The sequence below is a fragment of the Perca flavescens genome, chromosome 22, assembly GCF_004354835.1.
Source record: "Perca flavescens isolate YP-PL-M2 chromosome 22, PFLA_1.0, whole genome shotgun sequence".
Taxonomy (NCBI): Eukaryota; Metazoa; Chordata; class Actinopteri; order Perciformes; family Percidae; genus Perca; species Perca flavescens.
The window spans coordinates 2,655,544-2,679,309 of NC_041352.1; the positions used below are offsets into that span (position 1 = coordinate 2,655,544).

A 23,766-nucleotide genomic window follows, 5' to 3' on the forward strand; every position below is an offset into this window, starting at 1 on the left:
ATGTCCCAGATGGTCAAACACATACCACAGCCATACTGATAATTCCACTAAAGCTGGCCAAGCTTAATCAATTACCTAACCAACATGTAAACATACTCAAAATGTACAAAACCTTTGAGTAGGTTTATCAACAAATACACATGCATTCTAACCATTTATGACAAAATGTATGCATTATGTCCCCTAACTTTTAAGATCTATTCTAAAAATTAAGTTTAAAAAAAAATAACTTACCTTCAGTGGAAGCAAGATCTGAACACACGCAGGACCTTCAAAAGTGCACAAAGAAAAAGACAATCAGCAAAAGCTAGTAGTATCCATGCAGCAATGTATAACTCTTAATATTAAAAGTGTGGTTAGAGACGGGAGAGAGAAAGCTGGTCAGTGAGGAGATGCAGTGAAAAGCAGTTTCTGGTATGTTGGAAATGTGACGAGTGTTAGAAGAAATGAAAAAAGGGAAACTGTCTAGTAAAGCCGACTAAACTGGAGAATTAGACAGAATTACAGAAGTCTGTTTGGTTTCATGGTCTTAGGGAGTGATTACCAACAAAGGCCAATTCATGCTTCCTTGGTATGGTCACATGTGTTGACCACTGTTCCAATTAGAGAGACCTTTGACCTTTAAGCTTCCATGTTTGCTAATGTTGTTAAAGTGTTAAGTCAAGGAGAAAGTGTGTGTGTGTGTGTGTGTGTGTGTGTGTGTGTGTGTGTGTGTGTGTGTGTGTGTGTGTGTGTGTGTGTGTGTGTGTGTGTGTGTGTGTGTGTGTGTGTGTGTGTGTGTGTGTCATGCCTATTGGCCTGTGGTAAACTATGATCCAGCTCATGGTATTAATCTGATTATTGACTTACATAATTACATACTATGAAATAATGTATTGTATTGTCACTTAGTAGCATAATACGTAATCAGATTAGTGCACCAAAACCTGATTGGAATAAACATATTATAAAAATATGTGCATCACATATTATAAAATGCATTATTACATGCATCAAATGCATAAAATCAACATTATGTATTGTAGGATCTCTTTCTGACATGCATGATCATATGGATATTTTTCAGCATTCTTCACTCTCAGCCATTCATTCTTGAGTCCAGAGCAGTACCTATCAGTCTCCTGGCGCTCAGCAGAAGTGATGGGCTGCGTCCTAAACCTCTCTGAGGTCTTTCTACTCTCCCCGGGATAGATATACTGTCGGGGCCTGCGCCCCCTGTCTCTCTCCCCTCTCCATGGGGCACCGTAGCCTGCGAGTGCCCTGTCCCCTTCAACCTCACTGGAGGGGCCACCCAAGGAGAGGGACCAACAGATAGAGTACCAAAAGGAAAGAGAAAATACAGCATAGTGAGGGAGAGATAGAGAGGGACTGGTAGCAAACATGTTTTGTTTTTTTTAAAAGCAGGAGGTATGAATATTCAGTCACACCCCTGGTTTTAAATCAATTATGTGAGCAAGACCATGAAGATGTATTAGCGGTTAAAGCATGCACACGTTCATTGGCCCCAGGTAGTAACCAAACAAGTCACAGAGCCAATAACGAACAAAAAAACATACATCATAGGAAGCTTAGTGTTAGGCAATTAATGCATGAATGCCATCTCTACAGATTAGAAACTCTAGGCTTTCAAGTTGACGTCACACCAGCCTTAGTTGCTTGTTAGTCACTCAGTAGCCAGCCGATGTTCTAGAGTTCTAGAGAAGCCAGCCAGTGAGTAGCAGCAGCGCAGTTTTATTTTGCCACCTACAGCTCATTCCTGCGGCTGGTTGGAGGGGTGGTGGTGCTCTCCATGTAGGAATGTCGGAGCTGGGCCACAGACACCCGGTTGTCCTGGTGACTCTCTCGGGGGTCATGGGCCTGGTACTGCAGGTTCCTCTGACTAAGCCCTCGTGGATCCCCAGCCTCCGACACCGAGCGGCTCAGGGCTAGGCTGGAGGTGGAGCTTCCTGGGCCTGCATGTGCCTCTCTGGGCTGGATGTGGGTGGCAGCAACCCCTTTCTGGATATAAATGGCATTTTGCCGCTCTCTGGGCCTGCTCTCGGATGCTTGCAGACGAGAGGGGTGCTCTGTGTCGTCCCACCTGGGACTGCTTCTGTGTCCTCTTGTAGGATCCTCTGCCTCAGCCTCCCTCGCAAGAGACCGTGCCCTTGACATCCCTAGCTCCTCTTCCCCTCTTCCTCTCCGTGGGTCCTCAGTGCTCCTCTCCCTGCGGTGGATTTCAGAGGGCAGCACTGCCTTCCTGCTCTTTAGAAGGCCCTCTGTCTTCACATCCTCTGACTCCCCAGTCTCTTCTTCCTGGGGCTGTTGTTGCTGCTGCGGCCCGGCTCTGGATGTGGGACCAGAGGCCATGGAGAGATAACTGGGGTAACCGCCAACTTCTTGTCTTCCCTGTGGTCCAGGTCGGGTGAACTGAGCCTGGGCGTTTTGGTGGGGATGGGAGTAAGCCTGCTGGGGGCCTGGTGGGTCTGTGTGGTATCGTTTAGAGTTCTGGTCCTGGAATTGTCTGCGGTACACCGGAGCGTCTGTAACATTTCCTAGCTCCGGGTTTCTCTGCTGGCCCTCCTCTCTGGCAAGCCTCTCCCTAACTCGGATTCTTCAGGGAAACAAAAGGCTGGTTAACATTTGTACTACATGAATAGACACAGCATGTCTCTTCAACTCATAAAGAGGACTGTAGTTGGTCTGATAAAAGGAGCAGACAAACACAGCACTCTACTCCTACGTTAATCGAGATGATGCTTTGTGTGTAGGACTGTCAGCATGAAAGGAGGAGCGGAATCTTTCTCATGTTTAATATTAGGGCTGGGAACCAAAGTGTGTTCTATGTGTCCATAGAATCAAGTACCAAAAATAGCCACATATTTAAAGTTCACATTGACTGCCTGGTAAGATTTTGGTTTGTTTGATCAAATATTTTCTAAATCTTTGCTAAGTTTTAACTATTTGGGGTTCTTTATTTAGGGCAATTTTCCTGTTTTAGTTAAGTTCCTGTTAAGCTACTTAGAAATGCCATAATTTTGCATGCAAGTTGTACTATACTACTATATATGTTCTAGGACACATTTTGGCCTGAATGTCAACAGGTTCTGTATTGTTTATTTTCACTTACTGAATTTCGTAGCTAGCTTAGAATTTGCACCATCAAAAGTCATGTGCAAGGTCAGTATTACTGCAACATCACTACCCAATGTTTTATCCTTCATTAATGTTTAATATAACACTTCCTTCAAAAAATTGGGGATTAAACAGAACACAGCAAGGGAGATGAAGTTATGGTCCAAAGCAAAGAAAACAGGAGCTTGTGACAATGAGGATGATCATGATGTGATGTTAGCTGACGCTCAGCTCAAAGCAGAGGTTCTTAAACATCCGTGTCTTCTAATCAGCCCAGGACCCACACACTGAGTAAATGAGGTTTAACCCTATAGGATGAGAAAAGACAGGGTCTAGTCTCGTAGGGGAACAGTACTGGGTTCTGTTCTGACCTACGGTTTAAGAAGCACAGCGTTTAAGGGTTGATGGGTTTTGGTAAGTCCAGCTGAATTGCAACATGGTAGGTGATATAGGGGTGAGACACAACCAGCCTGGGTGTACCTCGAGGGCCAGTTGATGAGGGAATGGGTGTCGCCCTCAGCATCAGTCTGGAGGAACCAATCAGTGTTCACTTTCGCCCTTGCACTGTTCCAATGGAGACCCGGTGGGAGACAAGTGAATGAGTGGGTGGGTAAAAGTCTAGATTCAGTACTCCGCCTTTTTTCTTGGAGCACACACACAGACATACAACTACAGAACACACACCATTGACTTTACATTGAGCTTGGCCAGAGTGAGAATGGGCTTGGACACCAGCAGGATCCTGCTAAGAATACAAGTTCAACTCCCCGGTGAGACATTTCATTGTTATTGTGGTTTTGAGGGAGGAATCACATGCAATAAAATATGAACAATAAATCTCTTATTTAATGTTTGTTAAATGAAGAACAAAAAAAAAAAAAAAAAAAAAAAAAAAAAAAAAACACATTTTGTTTTTATATTAGATCAGATTTGGCCACAGACTACATCTATGTTACGTGGGAAAATCCATGTTATCAATGCATTGCTTTACCAAGAGAGAAGACCTGTCTAAATGAGGTCTTATCTCCTGAAGCATAAATTTAGAGGAATGCCATCTCACTCTACCACAGCCAAAAAGGCAGATGACTTATTCTGGCTCTCTGATGCTGCATTAAGACAAATCGCATAATCGGTTTCATTGTGCCCAGGCCTGAACTCAATCTAGGAGAATGCCCCTCAGTCATGACTTCAGAGGGAGAGGACATAAGAGGGGGAAAATTCAGCTTGCCAAGTTTTGAAATCTGAGAGAGGGATTTCGGAGCAACGAGAGGGAGCAAAGATGCAGACACGGGAAAGAAAATGACAGCGTAGTCGGGTGTAGAATCATCTTCATGTGTTCGTTAGCGGCACGGACTACGGGGCTGGGCCAGCTGGTTGTTGCATACACAAATGGGGAAGGGCGGTACCATTAGTAGTGGAGCCAAAACATGCCTTGACACTTACCTCTGCAGCAGCAAAGATTCAATTGCATGCAGACTATGGGCAGGTAACAAAATTTCCACGACATGAATCCTCGTGGAAAGTATCATGTTGGCTTAATCTCTCATTGCACAGGAAACTGGGTGTGTGTCAGAGCTGGATTATCCCACTACGGTGCCCGGGGCAAAAATCAACTATGTGTCCCCCAGTGACATGTTCCCAGTTCCAAAATACTGGCCCAATTATCCTGAAACTTGCTGGAAGGATGTGACACAGGCAAAGGAAGAACCCATTACATTTTGGATCAGATCCAAATCACAGGGCAGATACACCAATTTGTTTTGTTTTTTCACTTTCAATAACATTTGGCGGAGGTCTGCGCTCTCTGAGTGCCCTTCTAGTTTATTGTGTTTTACAGGTGTAATATCACCAAACAAATGTGCAAGTAATCAAATTACCACGTTGCCCACTTTGTCCCCTTGGTGCAAGCACAAGTTGAACACAAAGTCGGCCTGAAAAATGTGATTCATGTTAACAACAGAGCAATAGAAACCATCAGTTCAACTCAAGTTGTAATAAACTGGAATTAACCATGAAGGAAGCACCTGGGGCTATGATCAGGATTGGCAATTCTCTTTAAGAATGTGGAATCAGCTACAGTGCCAGAGGTTTATTTCATCCAAACAGTCTTGGAAATAGCTCTTCCTAACAAAATAGCAACAGCTTGGCCAGTAAGAGTTCCTTTGGGAATTTAAAAAGTACAGCAATTTGCTTTTCCGATCCACCTGAAATATCTGGGATAGAAACACACACATTTTGTACTAATCTGCCCTGTACTCAGCAAGCCCAGCTGTGTGTCTCAGTGGGACTCAAAGATTGTTCCAGAACAAGCTCAGGTTGCCTAACCTAGTATGAAACCACAGTCCTGCCAACAGGATGCCCTTGGACAGAGGGACCGAGACAAAGATTGAGGCAGGGTGAGTCAGTCTGACAGATAACACTGTCAAAGCGAGTCCATCTATTAAAGCGAATGATACAGCAGTGTTCTGGTCTGTACTGTAGATGAAAACCATGCTGGAACCCTGAGTACATAGATATAAAGGGAAGCTGGGGGCTGGATCCTAGAAGGGAAATTGTCTACTAATGTGATATCAAACACAGAGCAGGGGTCATGGGCCAGTTTACAGAAGGCCTTAATATCTTCATTTTGAAACAAGGGAGAGAAAGTACTTTTATAAATATAAATGGGGATAAAAAGATGAGGGCAAAAAAGAACAGCGACCAGACCACTCACCCCTGTCTGCTGAGGATGTGGTGGGCCTGCTGCTCGATGAAAAGGTCCCCAGGAGACACCCCATGTTTAGGTGAGGAGAGCGAATGGTGCCTGCTCAGCTTGGGTGAACTGGTTGGCCTCCCTGTGACTGAAGAGTCCTTGGTGGGCACCCTGGCAGGTGAGGACATTGATGTCACATCCATGTATGAGGAAGAGGACGGAGGCTCAGGAGGCGCAGCCCTACGTTGATTCTCCAGGTTCATCAGCCTCTCCCTCTCGGAGAACGAGTCCACCCTGGGTCGACCCAGCTCGTAACCCAGGTCGGGGTGGCCGGGCTGTGATGCCGTGCCTCCCGCCCTTGGGCTAGTGGCAGAGGTGTTGGTGTAAGAACTCAGGGTGATATCCCGCCCTTCCTGCTCCACTGACTCCCCTCGGATCCGCCTCTCGGAGCCTTCCGACTCCTTCTGGGTGCGAGTGTAGCGGGGGGGTTGATCCGAGTCCAGCTCCTGATCTAAAGAGATGCCGTAGCGCTCAGCCAGCTGCCGGCGCCGCTCCGCCTTGTAGCGGGCGATGCGTTCGGCCTTGGACTCCAGCTCGGGGGCACTGGTGGTGGAGCCTGAGGTGTAGACAGGCTGTGTGTGGATGGAGGACTGGGGGTCATATCTGCATCGAGCTCTGGACTGTCGCTCTGGAGCCGTCAGCTGCATTTCTGGGCCTTCAAATCCCTCCATGCCATACCGCTGGACTGTAACTACAGAGAAAACACAAGCCAGATTTCCTTACAGAAGCACAAATTAAAGCTACAGTATTGTATAACTATTTTAAATTGATGAAAATCAGTTACATTCAAGCCATTGCCAAATGAGATACAAAGCTAATTAAGCCTATCAGCTCCACACAACTATGTCTGTATTTCTCAGTAGGGCTATGTTTACAAATTGGTGTAGTCTGGGGACTTTCGCATGCAGCAGATCGAGTGATGAGTTTTATGTCACCGCTGAGAAAGGACAACAGCAGTGTTCAGCTTTGGAGACAAAGAGGACATAAACATTACAAGATAATAACCTCTTCTGAAGAGTACCTCATGGTTTTTGTTAATCCTTTGTGTGCTCCTTGATTTGACGGGTTAAGCTACTGGCAACTGTGTGGAGGAGGGGTGGGGGTGGTGCACGATCACCGAAGGCTTGTGTCATGTGTATGCGCCGACAGTGTTGTTGTCGCTACTTAAAAATTCCTCTTGGGAGCAACAAACTACGCACTATAGGTTAAACCTTTGTGTTGTCCTCAGGTCAAATTTGACCATTTTTGTAAGTATTTAATATCAGAAACATGGGCTTCTTTTAACAAAATTGCATTTTATCCAAAAATAAAATGGATGCATGGATGTACGTTCCTCACAGGCAATATTAATAACTTTAATTGAATTTTGGGTGTGGTTTCAAACCGTAATGTGACTAAACTTTGACATAAACCAGTCTGTGATCCACTTGACATCCTCTGATCTTATCCATTAGTCAAAATAATTCATATTTTCTGCATTTTTTAACTCAAATCAAGGCATAATGTCATATAAATTAGGTTTATTGACCATGAAATAAAAAAAAGCATTGATAAAAGCACCAAATTGCCAGAATAAGTTTATTTTCAATTTGGACCCAGAAGGACAACGAGTTCATGGTCGACGGAAGACAACACAAGGGTTAAGAGTGAAAGAAGGGTCCAGGTACTGTACTGTTCTCACCACCAAAAGGCTCACAGGGATCCGAGGCCCTGGTGTATCGTGGTGTGTCCTCCTCCAGAAGCCGGTTGGCCACCAAGTTAGGCAGCAGAGACGGATGCACCTCGGCCTCTATGCCCTCCAACCGCCGAGCAATTCGCTCCTTCCTATACACACACACACACACACACACACACACACACACACACACACACACACACACACACACACACACACACACACACACACACACACACACACACACACACACACACACACACACAGGAAGGAAGAAGTGGTCAACCTCAGACGTGTTATTATCCTCCACAATATTGTTATTATCAGAAACGCTCGCCGCCTTTTTAGGTCATCACCTTCTCACCTGTTCATTTCCCAGTCACTTGCGCTTGTGGTAATGCCTTCAAATCGTTTCCTCAATTCAGAAACTAAAGAATGAAAAAAAACACACCGTGAAAAACCATTTCTATTTGCTGATGACACTAAGTTACTCTGTTCTGGGGAATATCTGGAACAACTCTTGGATCCAGTGGAAAAATAATTCAAAAAGATGAGGAGCTGGTTTGATGGAACTAACACTGAACACTGAAGTAACACAAAATTCATCATTTTTGGGAATCGTGCAACATATCAGAAATTTCAAGAGAATTTTTAAAATGAGTATATTGAATGGGTAGGAGAAGGACTCGAGGTGACAGACAGACAGACAGACAGACAGACAGACAGACAGACAGACAGACAGACAGACAGACAGACAGACAGACAGACAGACAGACAGACAGACCTAGTTTGGATGGGTTATTATTTGGTTTGATTTAACTGACAGATGAAACATGGATAAAGGTAGTTGATAACTGAAAAAAAAAGACGTGTATATGTATGTGTGTGTATGCATATGTATGCATTTATGTTTATGTAAGTATGTATACATGCATGTATGTGCATGTATTAATATATAAGTGAAGAATTTAATAAAAAAGAGGTAGGACCAGAGAGGTTTTTTGTTTTAACTCCACCTTACTCCTTTTTGAATCCTTATTTGAATCATTTACAATAATTTTGAAAAAAGATGTTTGAGTATTTTGTTTGCGTTGCTTTTTCTTGCTTGTGCTGAAATGTACAGTACACGTTCTTATTTCTCTTTTAACGTGTTCAAAATAAACTAAAACTAATATAGTGTGGCTCAATAAAAGGAAAACATCTGTCTTGGCAGTGCCATCTTAACCCAACCAAAGAGTAGTATTTTATTGAGTATGAATGCAGTCTTGAATCTGCTTTTTAATTGAAATGAATTATTTTGAATGCTTGTTGAAATCTAATTAGTTATTTATTTTTTTGCTTTTGCAATTTTTATCTTTGAGTCAAATTTATAAATAACTAAAACTCAGAGATTTAATTTTGATCTGTAATGGCAGTACAAGTACAATTTGAGTGGTAGCCCAATTAATGCTCACAAATCTGAAAATGGTATGAAAATATGGAATGTTGATTAAATGTATCCCACATGTTAAGAGAACAGCTGTAGCCTACTTCCTTTAATACACCTTCTTGAGACCTGGAGGTCCTGATCAACAACTATTAACTTAAAAAGCTTAGCATGGCTTAATTTCACATTAACAATTGATCACATCTTTTGCAGAGTAAACAAACCAATTTGTAGTGTGTTAACGAACATCAAAAAGTTTCAATGTGGCCTGTCGTCAAGTTACGTTTGGCATTAAGTGCAATGAGCTACAGCTAATCCAGTGATTGTCATTTCAGCCAGTGAAAGCATAACCCAGCACCGGCTGAAAATGACAAGCCTGATATTTAAAAAAAGAGCGAGGAGGCGAGAAGAGATAAAAGGTTTAATAAGAGATTTGTTAGTGTGTGTCTGAGCTTAGTGAATCCTGGAGTAATGCCAAAATGGAACCAGCTATTGGAACCCAAGCCATTATTATCTGAAGTCTTCCTGTCAAAGTTAAAAACACAACAAGTTTCACTACCAACTGCTGTGCCTAAGGGACATTAGTTCATCTGGGCTTATTGCCCAGAAAATCTTGGTTTTACAGTGACCAGTTTTACTTTTCCATCTGATCCACAGCAATTGGTTTACTTTACAATTTTGCATCCCAGGGCCCCATTTTGCACCCAGCAAAGCGTAGCGCAAAGCTTAGTAGCGTGCTAGTTTAAGTTGTCCCGTCCAGCGCCCACGTCGTTTAAATAGCAAATGCACCTGCACCCATCTGTGCGCCCATCGGCATGCTGGTCTTACAGGGAGGTGTGTTCAGGTGCATTCTGGGCATGCTGGTCTTACAGGGAGGTGTGTTCAGGTGCATTCTGGGCGTATTGCTATCTTGAGGAAGCGGGAAGTGATCGCGCCATTTACAAACAAAAACCTGGTCTAAAGTCAATAACGCAGCATTTCATTGTTATTTTAACAGCAAATTAGTAAAATGCTCCTAGGCTCGTGCACAGCGCGCGCACAATATGCTAGTTACACACACACACACACACACACACACACACACACACACACACACACACACACACACACACACACACAGGGACGCGCAGCAACACACACATGCAGAAGATTACAAATAAAAATATTGCAATATGAATTTTATTATGATAGGATCTGCTTGTGTGCTTTCACCACGCACGAGCAGATCAGTTTCTTCTCCTGAAAATCTTTCCTTCCTGCTCAGCAAATCCTCCATCATAATAGCAATGCGCCAAGGTCCAAACGCGCCTGGCTTTTAAAGGGAATGGGAGATGACACATTGATTGGTTTATTGCATGTTACGCCCAAAACACACCTATGAATTAATGAAGACACTAAGTACAACCCTTTTGAACCATGCGCCCGGCGCACAGACCCTTTTTTACGCCATTAAACTAGCAAAAGTTTTCGTAAGATTCGTACATGCACTAAACGCATCTTAGATCGTTAAAATAGGGCATTCAAAATAGGTCTTTTTCTTATTGCCAAAATCACAACTTTCAAAAAGCTAATCGAAAGAGGCCTTCGACAGTTGCCTGGTCCTACCAGACTCTGGTCCAGTAGCCTGGTCCTACCAGACTCTGGTCCAGTAGCCTGGTCCTACCAGACTCTGGTCCATTTCATTAGTACAGAGTCTGGCCACTCTCCATTGACAAGTGTTAACTTCCTTGAAGGCGGGTACTCTGTTGAAGTTTAAAACTATTGGATCTGCCAAGAGCCACTCTGGATCTGCCAGAACCAATCGCTAACGTTTGGTCGTGACATAATTCATGCGCAACAAGAGGGACGACCAACAACAACAACTATCGGCTTATATTTAGCATTAGCATCGCTAGCGTTCGCCTTAGCCAACTCCTTCACCACTAACGGAGCGAGCTGAAAAAAAATCTAACTTTTCCTGAACCGCGTGGGGAGGAGGGCCACGACATCATGGCCACCAACACAACTCAACACAGACTGGTCTTGCTCAGACTTTAACTTCTGGATATTCGGCAGCGTTGCCACAACGGACCGAATGGCTTCGCTCGCATCTTTCTAGCGCACGTCCTCAATGTCATCGTTCTCAGCCACTCCCGCTGTTCGCTGATTGGACCGCCAAATATTTGGTCGGAGAAAAACCAAGAATATACCGCAAACACTGACGGAGTACTGAAGGAAAATGAAAACTGAGCGGAAGTACGTAGGAGGGCGGAGTCAGGCTACTTCGACAGCTCATCAAACTATAATATCCACTATTCAGTGGAGCTCAACAGACCCACAAACCTCTATAGGACCACATCTCTTTATTGGAGTAAATGGAGCCAGTCCAGAACAGAGAGAGTGCAGTGTTTCATATCGTAAAAGTGAGGGCTGTTCATGTAGAAAAACTGGTTTTAGACCAATCTTGACATGAATCCACCTGGCAACGAGGCTGCTGTTGCACAACAGTGACTTTGAAAAACCCTGGGAAAGTTGACATTGTGACTTGTGAGAAGCAGGAAGACAAAAAAAATAAAAACCCTTACTCACCTTTAGGGAGACTGGCCAAGAGACTAACATCTATATCCTTGGTGCTTTTGGCTGGCTCGTCTTTTTCGTCGAAGGAGAATTCTTTCTGGAAGCTGAGGGGTGCAGGAAAAATACCAACTGTTATTGAAGCAGGGCTGAGCTGTGGGAAAGTGTGGGATTTGTTTATAGACAGACAGTGTAAGCACTTGTAAGGGGCTCAACCGAACGAATCTGAATTGGATCAAACAGTCCACATCATTAAAAATGTGGTTGGAAGCAGGATTGGTTCTAGTAATGTTCACGAATCCAGTCAATCTGCCAATGAGATTATGGAACAAGAAATGACTCATCTAAACAACATTTTTGGATTTCAACCTGTACATTTCATCACGTCTTGAATACCCAAATATTTATCTAGAAATGAGAAGGTTTTACCCCCGTCACACCCTCACACAGCTACGCAGCGCATTTCTCTCTCAAGTCATTTATGGGTTTGATTCAAAACCACAAAGTTAGAATGCAGCCCATAAAGGAACTGGCAGCAGATTACTGATGTGAGGAAATAGTCAGGAATTGAGAAAACATGACTGTGCGGCTTTGTTCATTCCAGTGACCACAGCGTTGTGAACAGATATGCATGGGCATTATTTTCTATCATAACAGCATCTGTTTTCAGTAGGGAAATCTCCCAACATTGTATTCCTACATGCACAATGTTTTTTCAAAGTCACAGCCACGCCCACACACAGTTTTGGCACCAACTTGCTGTTACAGGGCCAGACGTCCTCGCTGCTGTAAAGGAAACTGTCTAAATGGAGGCTAACGAGTAGACCTGGTAGTTTGTTTGACGCCCGGCCAACAACATGATGCTGAGCAATCCTATGAATGCTGCAGCAGGGAGGTTTTTCACTGCCACGCAGCAAAGTGAGCTGATCTTTGACTTTCTCACCGAGCTTGGACACTGGCCCTGTCTGAAGTACCCAGGTTTTATCTGATACCCTGCAACCTGACTGCTTCCACAGTCAGGTTGTGTTTAATGGATATCCCTATTTCAGTCTATGATAGGGGTCTTAAATCAGCCTTAAAGTGGCTTTTTGAAAAAGAAATAATACTATTTCTCTAACAAATGTAAAGTTCAGTTCATAAGCAATAAAACGCACACTTGCTCAGTTCAAAAGAGGCCAATTTGTTGTTATGATGATCTGTAATGGTACTTACATTTACATTTCAAAATTAAAGCCCCCATGTGTAGATTAGTTATGTGACTTTAGCATCTTTAAAATCCTTCCGATGGCCTGATTTTTTGTTTGTAGAATAACAAATTAGTGCAGTCTGTGTATTGGTTATTTTTTTTAAGATAATTTTTTGTTGCCATTTTAAGCCTTTATTTGATAAGACAGCTTAGACATAAAAGGGGAGAGAGAGGGGAATGACATGCAGCGAAGGACCGCAAGTCAGAACCAAACCTGTGGCCACTGTGTCCAGGACTGCGCCTCTGTATATGTGCAATCATCATCAAAATTAAGTGATTGTGAGGAAAGGTAGGGGGTGTGAGGTTTATTAGATGTCCATTGAAGCATTGGATGAGATAGTGTATGATTATGTTTCTATGTAGGTTAACTGTATGTTTATTGTGTATTTATGTGTTATGTTATGTGTCGCCATTTCGTTTCTCTCAAATGAATTTCTCCTATAGGAGATAATAAAGGCTCATCTTATATGTGCGCACACTCTACCAGGTGAGCTACCCAGGCGCCATATGTATTGCTTTATCACTGTGCCACTAGTCTCGCATTGCTGGGTCCATCTCCTCAGCACTGTGGATTAAGGTCTGGCTTCACCACAGATACATTCTGGGATAGGAGAAATTGCATTTCTTTAAACCAATCCCAAAAGGTCTTGGGTGGCGCTACGCTCTGGACGCAGCAACAGTGGCTCTGCGAAATAGTCTGACTAACTAACGGAGTTGTTTTTGCGGAACATTTGCACCCCGCATAAGAAAACGCCACATACAATTTTAAATGAAGTTGACTGTTCTCACAATATAGTAACACGAGTCAATTAGCTGGATACATGGGTTAGGGCAATCCCCACCAATCGCTGCCAAAACATCCCAGTTAGAGAGGAAATGCTGTAAACGTGTTCTTTGTAAATCTTTACAATCGTTACCCAAAAGAAGCAATTGTGCCTGCCTTATTGCACAATTATCTAAATTTTCTTTAAAACTTGCCATTTTTAGCGTGCAGCTTGCTAGCTCGAGGGTTGTGGTTTCCCGTAGCGAAGGGATTTTAAGAACAGAAACACAGAGAGAGTGAAGCGGAGGACCAATGCCTGACATGTCGGGCTTTATCCTGAAAATGTACTCCCGGTGATCCAGACTACTGTGCCACATTCTCTTTATTAGTACTACCACCACTACAACATTTTCAAATGCTACACATTAATGTGATGATGATTTATCTATGTCATCATGTATATGGACCTGGGTTTTTATTTTATTTTTTTCACCTGGCTTTTAACAAAGTGATCTAAAACGACAGAAACGATGAAACACTGCGTTATTTTAGCAGATCTTACCTCAAAGCTCTCTTCTGTAGCAATCTGGGGTTGCTTAGTTTAATGGGGGTTTCACTTCCAAGTCCTGTGGAAAGGAGAAAAGAGTATAACACTTAGTCATGTCACAATGCTCATTCACCATTTAAAATTTTGAACAGCAGAACCTTCCCTTTTAGCTTTTAATGAACAAGACACAGTGCAAGGTGAACCACGTAGTCCGTCTGCAGTCCTTGGCACAGAACCACATTCATTAAGTGGACTTCCAGAGAGAAAACAAATGATGTGGAAAACAATAATCTGCCTGCCTGACTGAATCGCATCAAATAACAAGTCATCTGTGTAGTTAAAAGGCGTGCAACCCTCTAAACCCCCAGCCCTCCACCCACCCCCACAAACAGCAACAAATCATCACTGCACTTGCATCCGGAGACAGTGACTGTCTCCATCCTAAGTATCTGTCTATGTGCTGTGCATGAGGTCATAGCATAAAAGCTTTGATAGAGTGACTGCGTGTGTGTGTCACTGAGACAGGCACTGTAAAGTCTGATCACACTTCAATGGTGGAATTCCAGCTGGGACAAGAGCTGCCAGTAAGAGCAGAGCACATCCATGTTACTGGGCAGCACGTTGATACCCCACATTACAGATGGGGGACAGCAGGAAGAGACTAGGGATAGACGGATTATCGGCCCGCTGCGTTTTATTTGCCTGATAACCGATAAAGTTAATGAATTTAAAAGTGTTCTACTTCGGCTCAGTTACAGCTCTGTGTCTGACCCTCTGCTTCGGTTTCACTCCCCACTGAGTCTGACTTCATGTCTCCCCCCCCCACAACTATCTGACTCTCTGTTACTGGGGATTATAGTGAAAGTTTCTCATTTATGAAAGAATTGCTTAAAAAAAAGTTTTCTTGTTGTAGTTTGTAACATTCCAAAATCCTAATTTTCACTTGCAGATTTTCATTTTCACAGTAAATGCATATCGGTTCCAAATATCAGTTATCGGTTTCATTAACTACTACAAATCCGTATCAGCCTTGAAAAACCAGTATCGGTCGATCCCTAGACGAGACAGAGAAACTATACTTCCCCGAAGCTTACACACCCACCATTATGACGCTATGTGATAAACATGAGGTAACAATCTAACCTAATTAAGTCTGGTGTCTATTAGGAAAATGGCCAAAGTCAATAAACAAGGGCAAAAAAACGTGACAAACACCTGCCTACAGAGAAATACAGCCTCATTACCATAAAAAGGCCATTAGTAGGTATTAAGCATCATAAACAGTCTTGTGAGGAATGAGAGTTCTGTGGAACATCCCTTTAAAGGAATGTCTACTTCAGTTATTGACTCCAAGACTATAAAAGTGTGGTTTTGGCTGCCCCGGGACCTCAGAGTGGCCAGAGATGTGCAATTTCGGGACAAACATGTGGTCCCACTTTCATCCCATCCGAGTTCAACCCAGGGCCTCGTGACGCCCCCCCCAAACCCCTAACCTCTCCCCCAAGGCCCCCCACCCCTAACCCCCCCCATTCCAGATCTGTTCGTCCTTATTAAGGATGTTTGGGTTGATGCTTTAAATCCCTCCTGCTTAAGCAAAACATAATTTGAGAAGAAAGAAGGCTTATTTGGAGAGGGCGGTGTGCCTGGATGTGTTTGGGGATAGTCATGTATTGTTTCAGCTGGGGGGGGAATACGGCTGGTAAAACACGACCCATTCCTTGCGAGCCTTGAACAATAATACTGGTTATCTGAGCCGATTGGGTTTTCTTTTGACTATGATCCAAAGATTAGGTTGACAACATTCTATATATTTTAAAGTATAAAACAATGGTTAGATTGAAGACATTTACTCAACTTTCCCACTTATACCTGCAACTACTCCTGAAAACAGTTGTGTGTGAGCGTCATAAGCTCTGGGCGAATAGAACTTATTCAACACAAAGTACCATGTTAATTTCACGAGAACCTTTTTGCCCCGCTTACACTTTCATTTACAGGCTATTACTATTGTGACTACAAACCTTGGCTAGGCGTGTCCTGTAATGTTATTTTTGGAATGAGTTGGGCTAATATTACAAATGCCATCATTTTGCATGGAAGTGATGCTAAACATGTCCCAAGTCTCGTATTAGTTGAGAACCAATTTTAAAAAGTTGATGAAGACTATGGGTCCAAGCCCCATTTGGCCTGTATTTCTTTACATTTCGGTGAATCAGCACCATAAAAAGTCCTGCTGCATTTGCTCTCAGACGGTCCTTTTTGCATTGTAACCATGGATCAACAGACAATCAAACGGTTACTTTTGATATTGAAGAAAGCATTTGAACATATGATTACTAAGCAAGATCTGAAGGATTATAAGGGTCCTATCTTTTCTATGGACATCTATCCTATAGTGACATCTTAGACAATATCACTGGACAGAGTAAGTCGTGCTGATTCTGGCAGTGTGGTGCAAAATGTTGCGTCAAGTCTGGTTTATAAGTCACATGACATGGTGCTCTTTGGATGCTTTTATATAGGCCTTAGTTGTCCCCTAATACTGTATCTGAAGTCTCTTTTATATAGACCTTAGTGGTCCCCTAATACTGTATCTGAAGTCTCTTTTATATAGACCTTAGTGGTCCCCTAATACTGTATCTGAAGTCTCTTTTATATAGGCCTTAGTGGTCCCCTAATACTGTATCTGAAGTCTCTTTTATATAGGCCTTAGTTGTCCCCTAATACTGTATCTGTCCTCTTTTATATAGACCTTAGTGGTCCCCTATGTATCTGAAGTCTCTTTTATATAGGCCTTAGTGGTCCCCTAATACTGTATCTGAAGTCTCTTTTATATAGACCTTAGTGGTCCCCTAATACTGTATCTGAAGTCTCTTTTATATAGACCTTAGTGGTCCCATAATACTGTATCTGAAGTCTCTTTTATATAGACCTTAGTGGTCCCCTAATACTGTATCTGAAGTCTCTTTTATATAGACCTTAGTGGTCCCCTAATACTGTATCTGAAGTCTCTTTTATATAGACCTTAGTGGTCCTCTAATACTGTATCTGAAGTCTCTTTTATATAGACCTTAGTGGTCCCCTAATACTGTATCTGAAGTCTCTTTTATATAGACCTTAGTGGTCCTCTAATACTGTATCTGAAGTCTCTTTTATATAGACCTTAGTGGTCCCATAATACTGTATCTGAAGTCTCTTTTATATAGACCTTAGTGGTCCTCTAATACTGTATCTGAAGTCTCTTTTATATAGACCTTAGTGGTCCTCTAATACTGTATCTGAAGTCTCTTTTATATAGACCTTAGTGGTCCTCTAATACTGTATCTGAAGTCTCTTTTATATAGACCTTAGTGGTCCTCTAATACTGTATCTGAAGTCTCTTTTATATAGGCCTTAGTGGTCCTCTAATACTGTATCTGAAGTCTCTTTTATATAGACCTTAGTGGTCCCCTAATACTGTATCTGAAGTCTCTTTCCCAAAAATCAGCCTTGGTGCAGAATTACAGCCACTAGAGCCAGTCCCACAATGAGCTTTCCTTAGTATGTGCCATTTCTGTGTCTGAAGCTATTGAGGAGGAGAGAGGGGGGGCAAGGTAGAGGGTGTGGCCTTGACCAACTGCCACTTTGCTCGTTTGAAAGACATGATGTCTCTCTCTCTCTCTCTCTCTCTCTCTCTCTCTCTCTCTCTCTCTCTCTCTCTCTCTCTCTCTCTCTCTCTCTCTCTCTCTCTCTCTCTCTCTCTCTCTCTCTCTCTCTCTCTCTCTCTCATCAGTGGGCCAAATTCTCTGGGCGGGCAAAGCAGAGAAAGGGGAGGTAACCTTTCCCCTTATGACCTCATAAGGAGAAGATTCCTGATTGGTCCATCTGAGCTTTCATTTTCTCAAAGGCAGAGCAGGATACCCAGGGCTCGGTTTACATCTATCACCATTTCTAGCCACTGGGGGACCATAGGCCGGCTGGGGGAACTCATATTAATGTTAAAAAACCTCATCAAGTGATATTATCATGCCATGGGTCCTTTAAGAGCGAACATTATGTTTCATATTTTTGGCTACTATGACCATTAATCATGATATCATTTTACACACCCTCTCCGTTGCAGAGATTTTAGACTGACAGGTACAACGACCCCATACTGTAGCTAAGTGCTCTGTGTTTACTTCTGGTCTGACTCAAAGACAAGTGAGGACATTATTTCTGTTGAAGTGAGGATCTTTGGAAACCTGTAGGTAGAGCTGGACGATATGGAGAAAATCAAATCAATCAATATTGTGATGCTATTGCAGGGATATTTCACAAAATATTTACACAATGAGATTTGTGAGAAATAATCAGTAATGTGGATATAATGACTAAGTGGGTAAAGGCAAATAACAGAACATTTACAACAGTGTGGTAAGTTCAGAAGATGACATCACTTTACTGTAATGCAGCCTTTAAAACCAGGAAAAAACAAGACGACATGGGTCATATAACATTACCTAAATTGAAGTGGATGTCTAGCCTCATATATCATTATATCGATATATTGCCCAGCCCTACATGTAGGAGGCTCACACTCTTAGCCCCAATCAACATGTTTTTGCCAGAGCCCCCCCGCCATTTCCCAGATCTCTACAGTGCAGGTGGCGAGCAAAATGTTATCATGACCAAAAGTTGTAAAGGTCAAACATGTCAGAATAACACCTAAATTGACAAATACCAGAATTTCCTTTTAAGTAACAGTGTGAAACAAAACCAGATGCCACTGTAAAGGTTAATGAGCTGCTAGTGTGAAAATAACAAAAGCAGGTGTCCCTCTGGGGCAGCTGTCTGAGGCTATTGTCACGTCTAACATATAGCGTTCTCCACCACCCAGACCTGTATTCCATTTACACTTCATACGGCCTATACGTAGTTACATGTGGGCCATCAGGGGCGACCACCTCGGAAAGCCTCAATACATTCGTCATTCCAGACACAGGCATAAAAAACTCCACAATGATCACAGATGTGGCAGAGCCTTTGATGCTGGCTGTAATCTACCGAAATGCTATGGCTTCTATAGCCGGGAGGTAAAGCGCCAGGAATTCCTCAGCACTGTGCCCCGCGTGTTGATGAGGCTTTAAAAGCAGCTTGACACTGATAGAACACAAGGATAAAATGATTTCATGATTCAGTGGCGTGTCACTCAGGCTCTGACATGAGGAAAGCCTTTCATGTGAAGGTATCAAAGGTGTTAAAACACAAAGACTGTAAAAGGCCGCGGTCAGACGGAGCGCGTTTGCAGATTGCAAAACGCCAGTTGCGCCTTTTTGTTATTCTAGCTAGGCAACCATCGCATCACCTGTCCTCAGCCAACGTTACTTTGCTGTTGAGTTAAAGGACGTTCAGAAATGCAAAAGCAGCGAGCAAAACGCTTCACTCTCATTGACACTAATAACAAAAAGCCGCTGCTAAATCGCACTACGTCTCATCGGGGCATAACACTGTCTGTGCACAAAAGAAACCTAGTTATGTCTGGTAATGCAAGTCTGACTTTAACCTTACGCTGCGGTAAACCGCACAGTCAGAACACATACATAAATAAAATGAGGGACCAATCAAACAGCATTGTATGTAATTAACACACAAAAAAACCCCAGTGTGGTAACCAGAGAGGCATCAGGGGCTGAGCACATGTCCAATTTAAGATACAGGATTAACTCCAATTCCTGGGATTACAGTGTGCCCAAAAAAGGAAACGTGTCACTCTTTAACTGTTTGCATTACATCAACAGCACAACATGCACGCACACACACGGGCATGTGTGTGCGTGCATGTTGTGCTGTTGATGTTAAAGTCTTAATATCCCCCCCCGTCCCAACTGTTGCCCACCTACTCTGCCTTCAGCGTGCCTGCTGGGAGACTCGAGTTGTAACTAAAGCCTCACTGAGAGAGGCTTAAGAAGTAAAGCATTAAAAGAAAAACAGATGGAGAATCAGAAATTAGGTGAGACCATGGGTGCAAACAGTAGGTTTAGCTAAATGTTATGACAATAAGCCAATTATGTCTTTAACACTAATAACAATAAGTATACAAACTGCTCAGTCTCCAATTCAATTTTGGGGAGGAAAGCAAAGGACACTGACACATCTAAACCCTCAAACAAACAAACTTCAATATACACCTTCCTTCCCCCAAAACCAGTCTCTCTGCTGGTGTGAAAGACTCAGACTGTGGGCCACCTGTTGTGGATTCCCAGACACTTTAGCGTGGAAAGGCCAGATCTCAACACTCAGTTCTCACTCAGAAAATATGACAGGGAAGGGTGGGGATGTGAGAAGCAGGGGCGGGGCTAGAAGGGGGGCCATGGGTTGGCACTGGCCACCCCTGAAATATGAATTGCCCCCCAAATCCATTGGGCTAGAGTGCTGTCAATCTGACTGTGATTTCCTTTGGATCAGAGTTCTGTCACTTGGCTACCTTCTGCCAATCTTCCCAGCCATTGTCACATGACCAATTAATGTTTCCATGACGACTATCCAGAATTCTGATACCATGGAACCAGCATTGGAATAGTTGTTTTTTTTTGTTTTTTTTAAGTGGCAGACTGAGCCTATAAAAATGTGTATTATATTCAGATATAATAATAATAAATTGAATTTATATAGCGCTTTTCATGGACTCAAAGTCGCTTTACAGGGCAGGGTAAATATACAATTTGTTTAAAATGAAAACAAATGAAACTAATAATGAATTTAATGTTTTATTACATTATTTTGTTCTATACTATCCAGTGTTTCCTATATTTCTAAGCATATTTTTATATGCTGTATTCTGATAAAACCCAGCCGTTTAGCCTGAAATTTGGGGTTTAGATTGTACGTAATTTCTATCAATACAGCTTTACTGACAAGGGGGAAAATCTCTGCAAACTAGCTAGTTTTCTAACAGTTAGCCAGAACGTTGGCTAAAAAGGAGAATAAGTTTACATAATTTATTCTAGAGTCCCATTTGTACTATAATTTCATCTCTCATTCCTCGCAAAAAACATTCGTCTTTTGTACAGCAGTTTATACTGCATCAGAGGAGGTTAAATAAAAGTGGATATATAACTTTCTGCAATTTAGACTCTCTGGCTTTCTGTTCCCTCAAAGGACAGCACTGTCAAGATGGCTTGCTATTGGTCAAGAGTGCAATTTTGAAATTCACCAATGGTAAACCAAATGCAAAAAAACTATAACTCACACATTTAAAACGATTTTGTCGACTAATTGATAGGTCAATTTAATCGACAGATCTGTGAAACTGAGTTTCTCCACTTTAGATCTTGTGTTTACCACAGATGTTCATAGGTTTCTTGGAAATAAGTCATTCAGCATGAAAAAAAAAGCATAAAAAATAATTACTTATAGACTAAAGAAGTCGATGACCGATTAGTCGACTAATCGAGCCTAACAACTAGTCTAAGAATACTACATAAATGCAAGTTCACTAGCCTAAATCTGAGTCCAAGTAGCTGTGGAGTCTAGAAATAGCTTCTTCCCAAGAACAGCCCCCTGCCCTGTTAGAGTCCCTTATCTCTGCTACGTAGTGTCCTTGGAGGCTGCAGCTGCAGTGCGCAGACAACTGGCTACAAAGCAAGACAGTGAGCAGAGAGGAAGGGAGTCTGCAGTCTGTTACCTGCCAACTTCTAAGCGCTCAGACTCCCAGCACCACAACCAGAGGAACCTGTCCCCGAGTCAGCCGGAGCTTCAAATCTCAGCTCTGCCCCGAGCTGCACAGCCCTAAAGTCGCTGCTCTTACCTTGGCTGCAAAACTTGACATGAGTCAGGTAATTCGAGATCCACGGGTTCCGATACATTTTGGCAACAAAAATCAGGGGACAGGGTAAGACAGAAAAGAACTGAAAGAGATGGAAAGACAGAAAGGCAGCTGCCTAAGAGGTGATGCAGCTACAAAAGCAGTTCGTCAGTGCTCCGGGACATATAGAGAGGGAGACAGAGGGGGGGAGGTCAGGTAGCGTTAGAGAGGCAGAGCAGGGAGAGAGAGAGAGAGAGAGAGAGAGAGAGAGAGAGAGAGAGAGAGAGAGGTCCCATCTGCAGTGTCGGTACAAGTACAAGGTGGTCCTGGCAGGCAAAGGAGGGGTGAAGCTGTGGCTGCAGCTCTGCCCCTTCTGAGATCCACTCCTCTGGTTCCTCTAACTAAACGCTAAGCAGCAACATGCAGGCTTAGAGGCTGCTCAGCAAGGGCTAAGCTCATTAGCTAAGGCAAGCAAATTAGGCCCCATCACTAATACAGATGAGACAAAGTGTCCTGCATGCTTCAGAATGAGCCTCGCAGAGAAGAGGGTGTGTGTGTGTGTGTGAGTGTGTGAGTGTGAGAGAGAGAGAGAGCGACAGAGATAGTTAGGAGTGTCCCAGGAGAGTGCTGCCTTCACTTGGCTCAGACACACGAGTGGGATGCCAAAGAAACCGGTGCATAGCGTCAGAAAAAGAGGGGAGAGGGAGAGAGAGAGAGAGAGAGAGAGAGAGAGAGAGAGAGAGAGAGAGAGAGAGAGAGAGAGAGAACACGCAGGGCGGATGGGAGTGGAAATAAAAGAGCAGGGGAAGAGGAGAAAGTTTAAAACGACCCTCTCAGCCAGATGAGAAATTCCAGTCATCCCTCAGCAGGGACAAAATAAAAAGGAACAACATGCAGAGAGAGAAAGAGAGAGACGGAGAGAGAATGTGGGAGGGACAACAAAATGGTAAGAAAGAGAGCAATAGTGAAACAAAGTCAGGAAGAGAAAGACAGAGCATGTAAACAGTAAGAGGATGAGAGTTCTGCTATGTCCAATTGTGAGTAATGCTATCATTATGCTTAACACTTAGGTTCTTCATAGAACAGCTGAAAAGAGGCACAGGGGGACGACAAACCGGCAGATTCATCCACTGCCACAGCTGAGCATTTGTGTCTCAAAGCACGCATTAACAGATATTCCCTGAGTCATGGTATGTATAAACCCATTTCCTAGTGCTATTACGCTGCAAGTGAATGCCAAGAACAAGACAAAAGCACTTGCACCCATACACAACATGCACCTCACCTATATATCACTGTGACGATGACGTGCTTATCATTGCACTGAGAGGGCATTGCAGGGAGGCTGGCGCAGAGCCAAACGCTGCTTTTTGAGACGCTGTTGGAAAAACAGTGAGCTGTATCTTATCTTTCTGCAGCACACAGAGCAAAAGCTGTCACCGCCAAACATGCAGGCTTCAACATAAAGCAGATCTAGTGGATGGAAGCGGTCACAAACGTCAGCTTCTCAATCCAGTGGCCGCAGAATGGCAAGAACAGCAACCGGAGAAAGCCAAAGACTGAGATTTTAAGAATGCAAAGACCTCCGTGCATTTCTTGTAAATTCAAGCTAGGTTGTTGGATCATTTGGAAAACACCAATCACAGACACATTTGTCAAATCGCATGAGCCTGTCCGGCCTCGCCATCAAGGACTACACCGTTGCGACGGACTTGAGGTGTGCAAACTTTAGAGGTGGGATGTTTGGATTCTTCTCTGGGATGAGATCATCTGGCTCAGCATCACACACACACACACACACACACACACACACACACACACACACACACACACACACACACAAAATGAGGAAAGCGCTACTTGCATGCAGCACTTACAGTGGATCAGGGGTACGACTGACCTATTCATCAAACTTCCTGCCAGGC

At 43.2% G+C, this 23,766-nt stretch overlaps 1 protein-coding gene across 1 annotated transcript in view; it reads right to left on the bottom strand.

Annotated features, from left to right (window-relative positions):
- svila (supervillin a) overlaps positions 1–22,013 on the bottom strand; it is a 79,537-nt gene extending 57,524 nt beyond the window's left edge. The window contains exons 1-10 of the mRNA XM_028569599.1: positions 21,845–22,013; positions 14,092–14,155; positions 11,536–11,627; positions 7,906–7,969; positions 7,548–7,690; positions 5,828–6,557; positions 3,595–3,678; positions 1,748–2,593; positions 1,111–1,278; positions 235–269 (exon numbers count right to left, since the gene is read on the bottom strand). Of these exons, the coding sequence (XP_028425400.1) occupies positions 235–269; positions 1,111–1,278; positions 1,748–2,593; positions 3,595–3,678; positions 5,828–6,557; positions 7,548–7,690; positions 7,906–7,969; positions 11,536–11,627; positions 14,092–14,155; positions 21,845–21,902 (2,284 nt within the window). The 5' untranslated portion in view covers positions 21,903–22,013. The remainder of the gene's footprint in view (positions 1–234; positions 270–1,110; positions 1,279–1,747; positions 2,594–3,594; positions 3,679–5,827; positions 6,558–7,547; positions 7,691–7,905; positions 7,970–11,535; positions 11,628–14,091; positions 14,156–21,844) is intronic.
- Between the last annotated feature and the right edge of the window lie 1,753 nt (positions 22,014–23,766).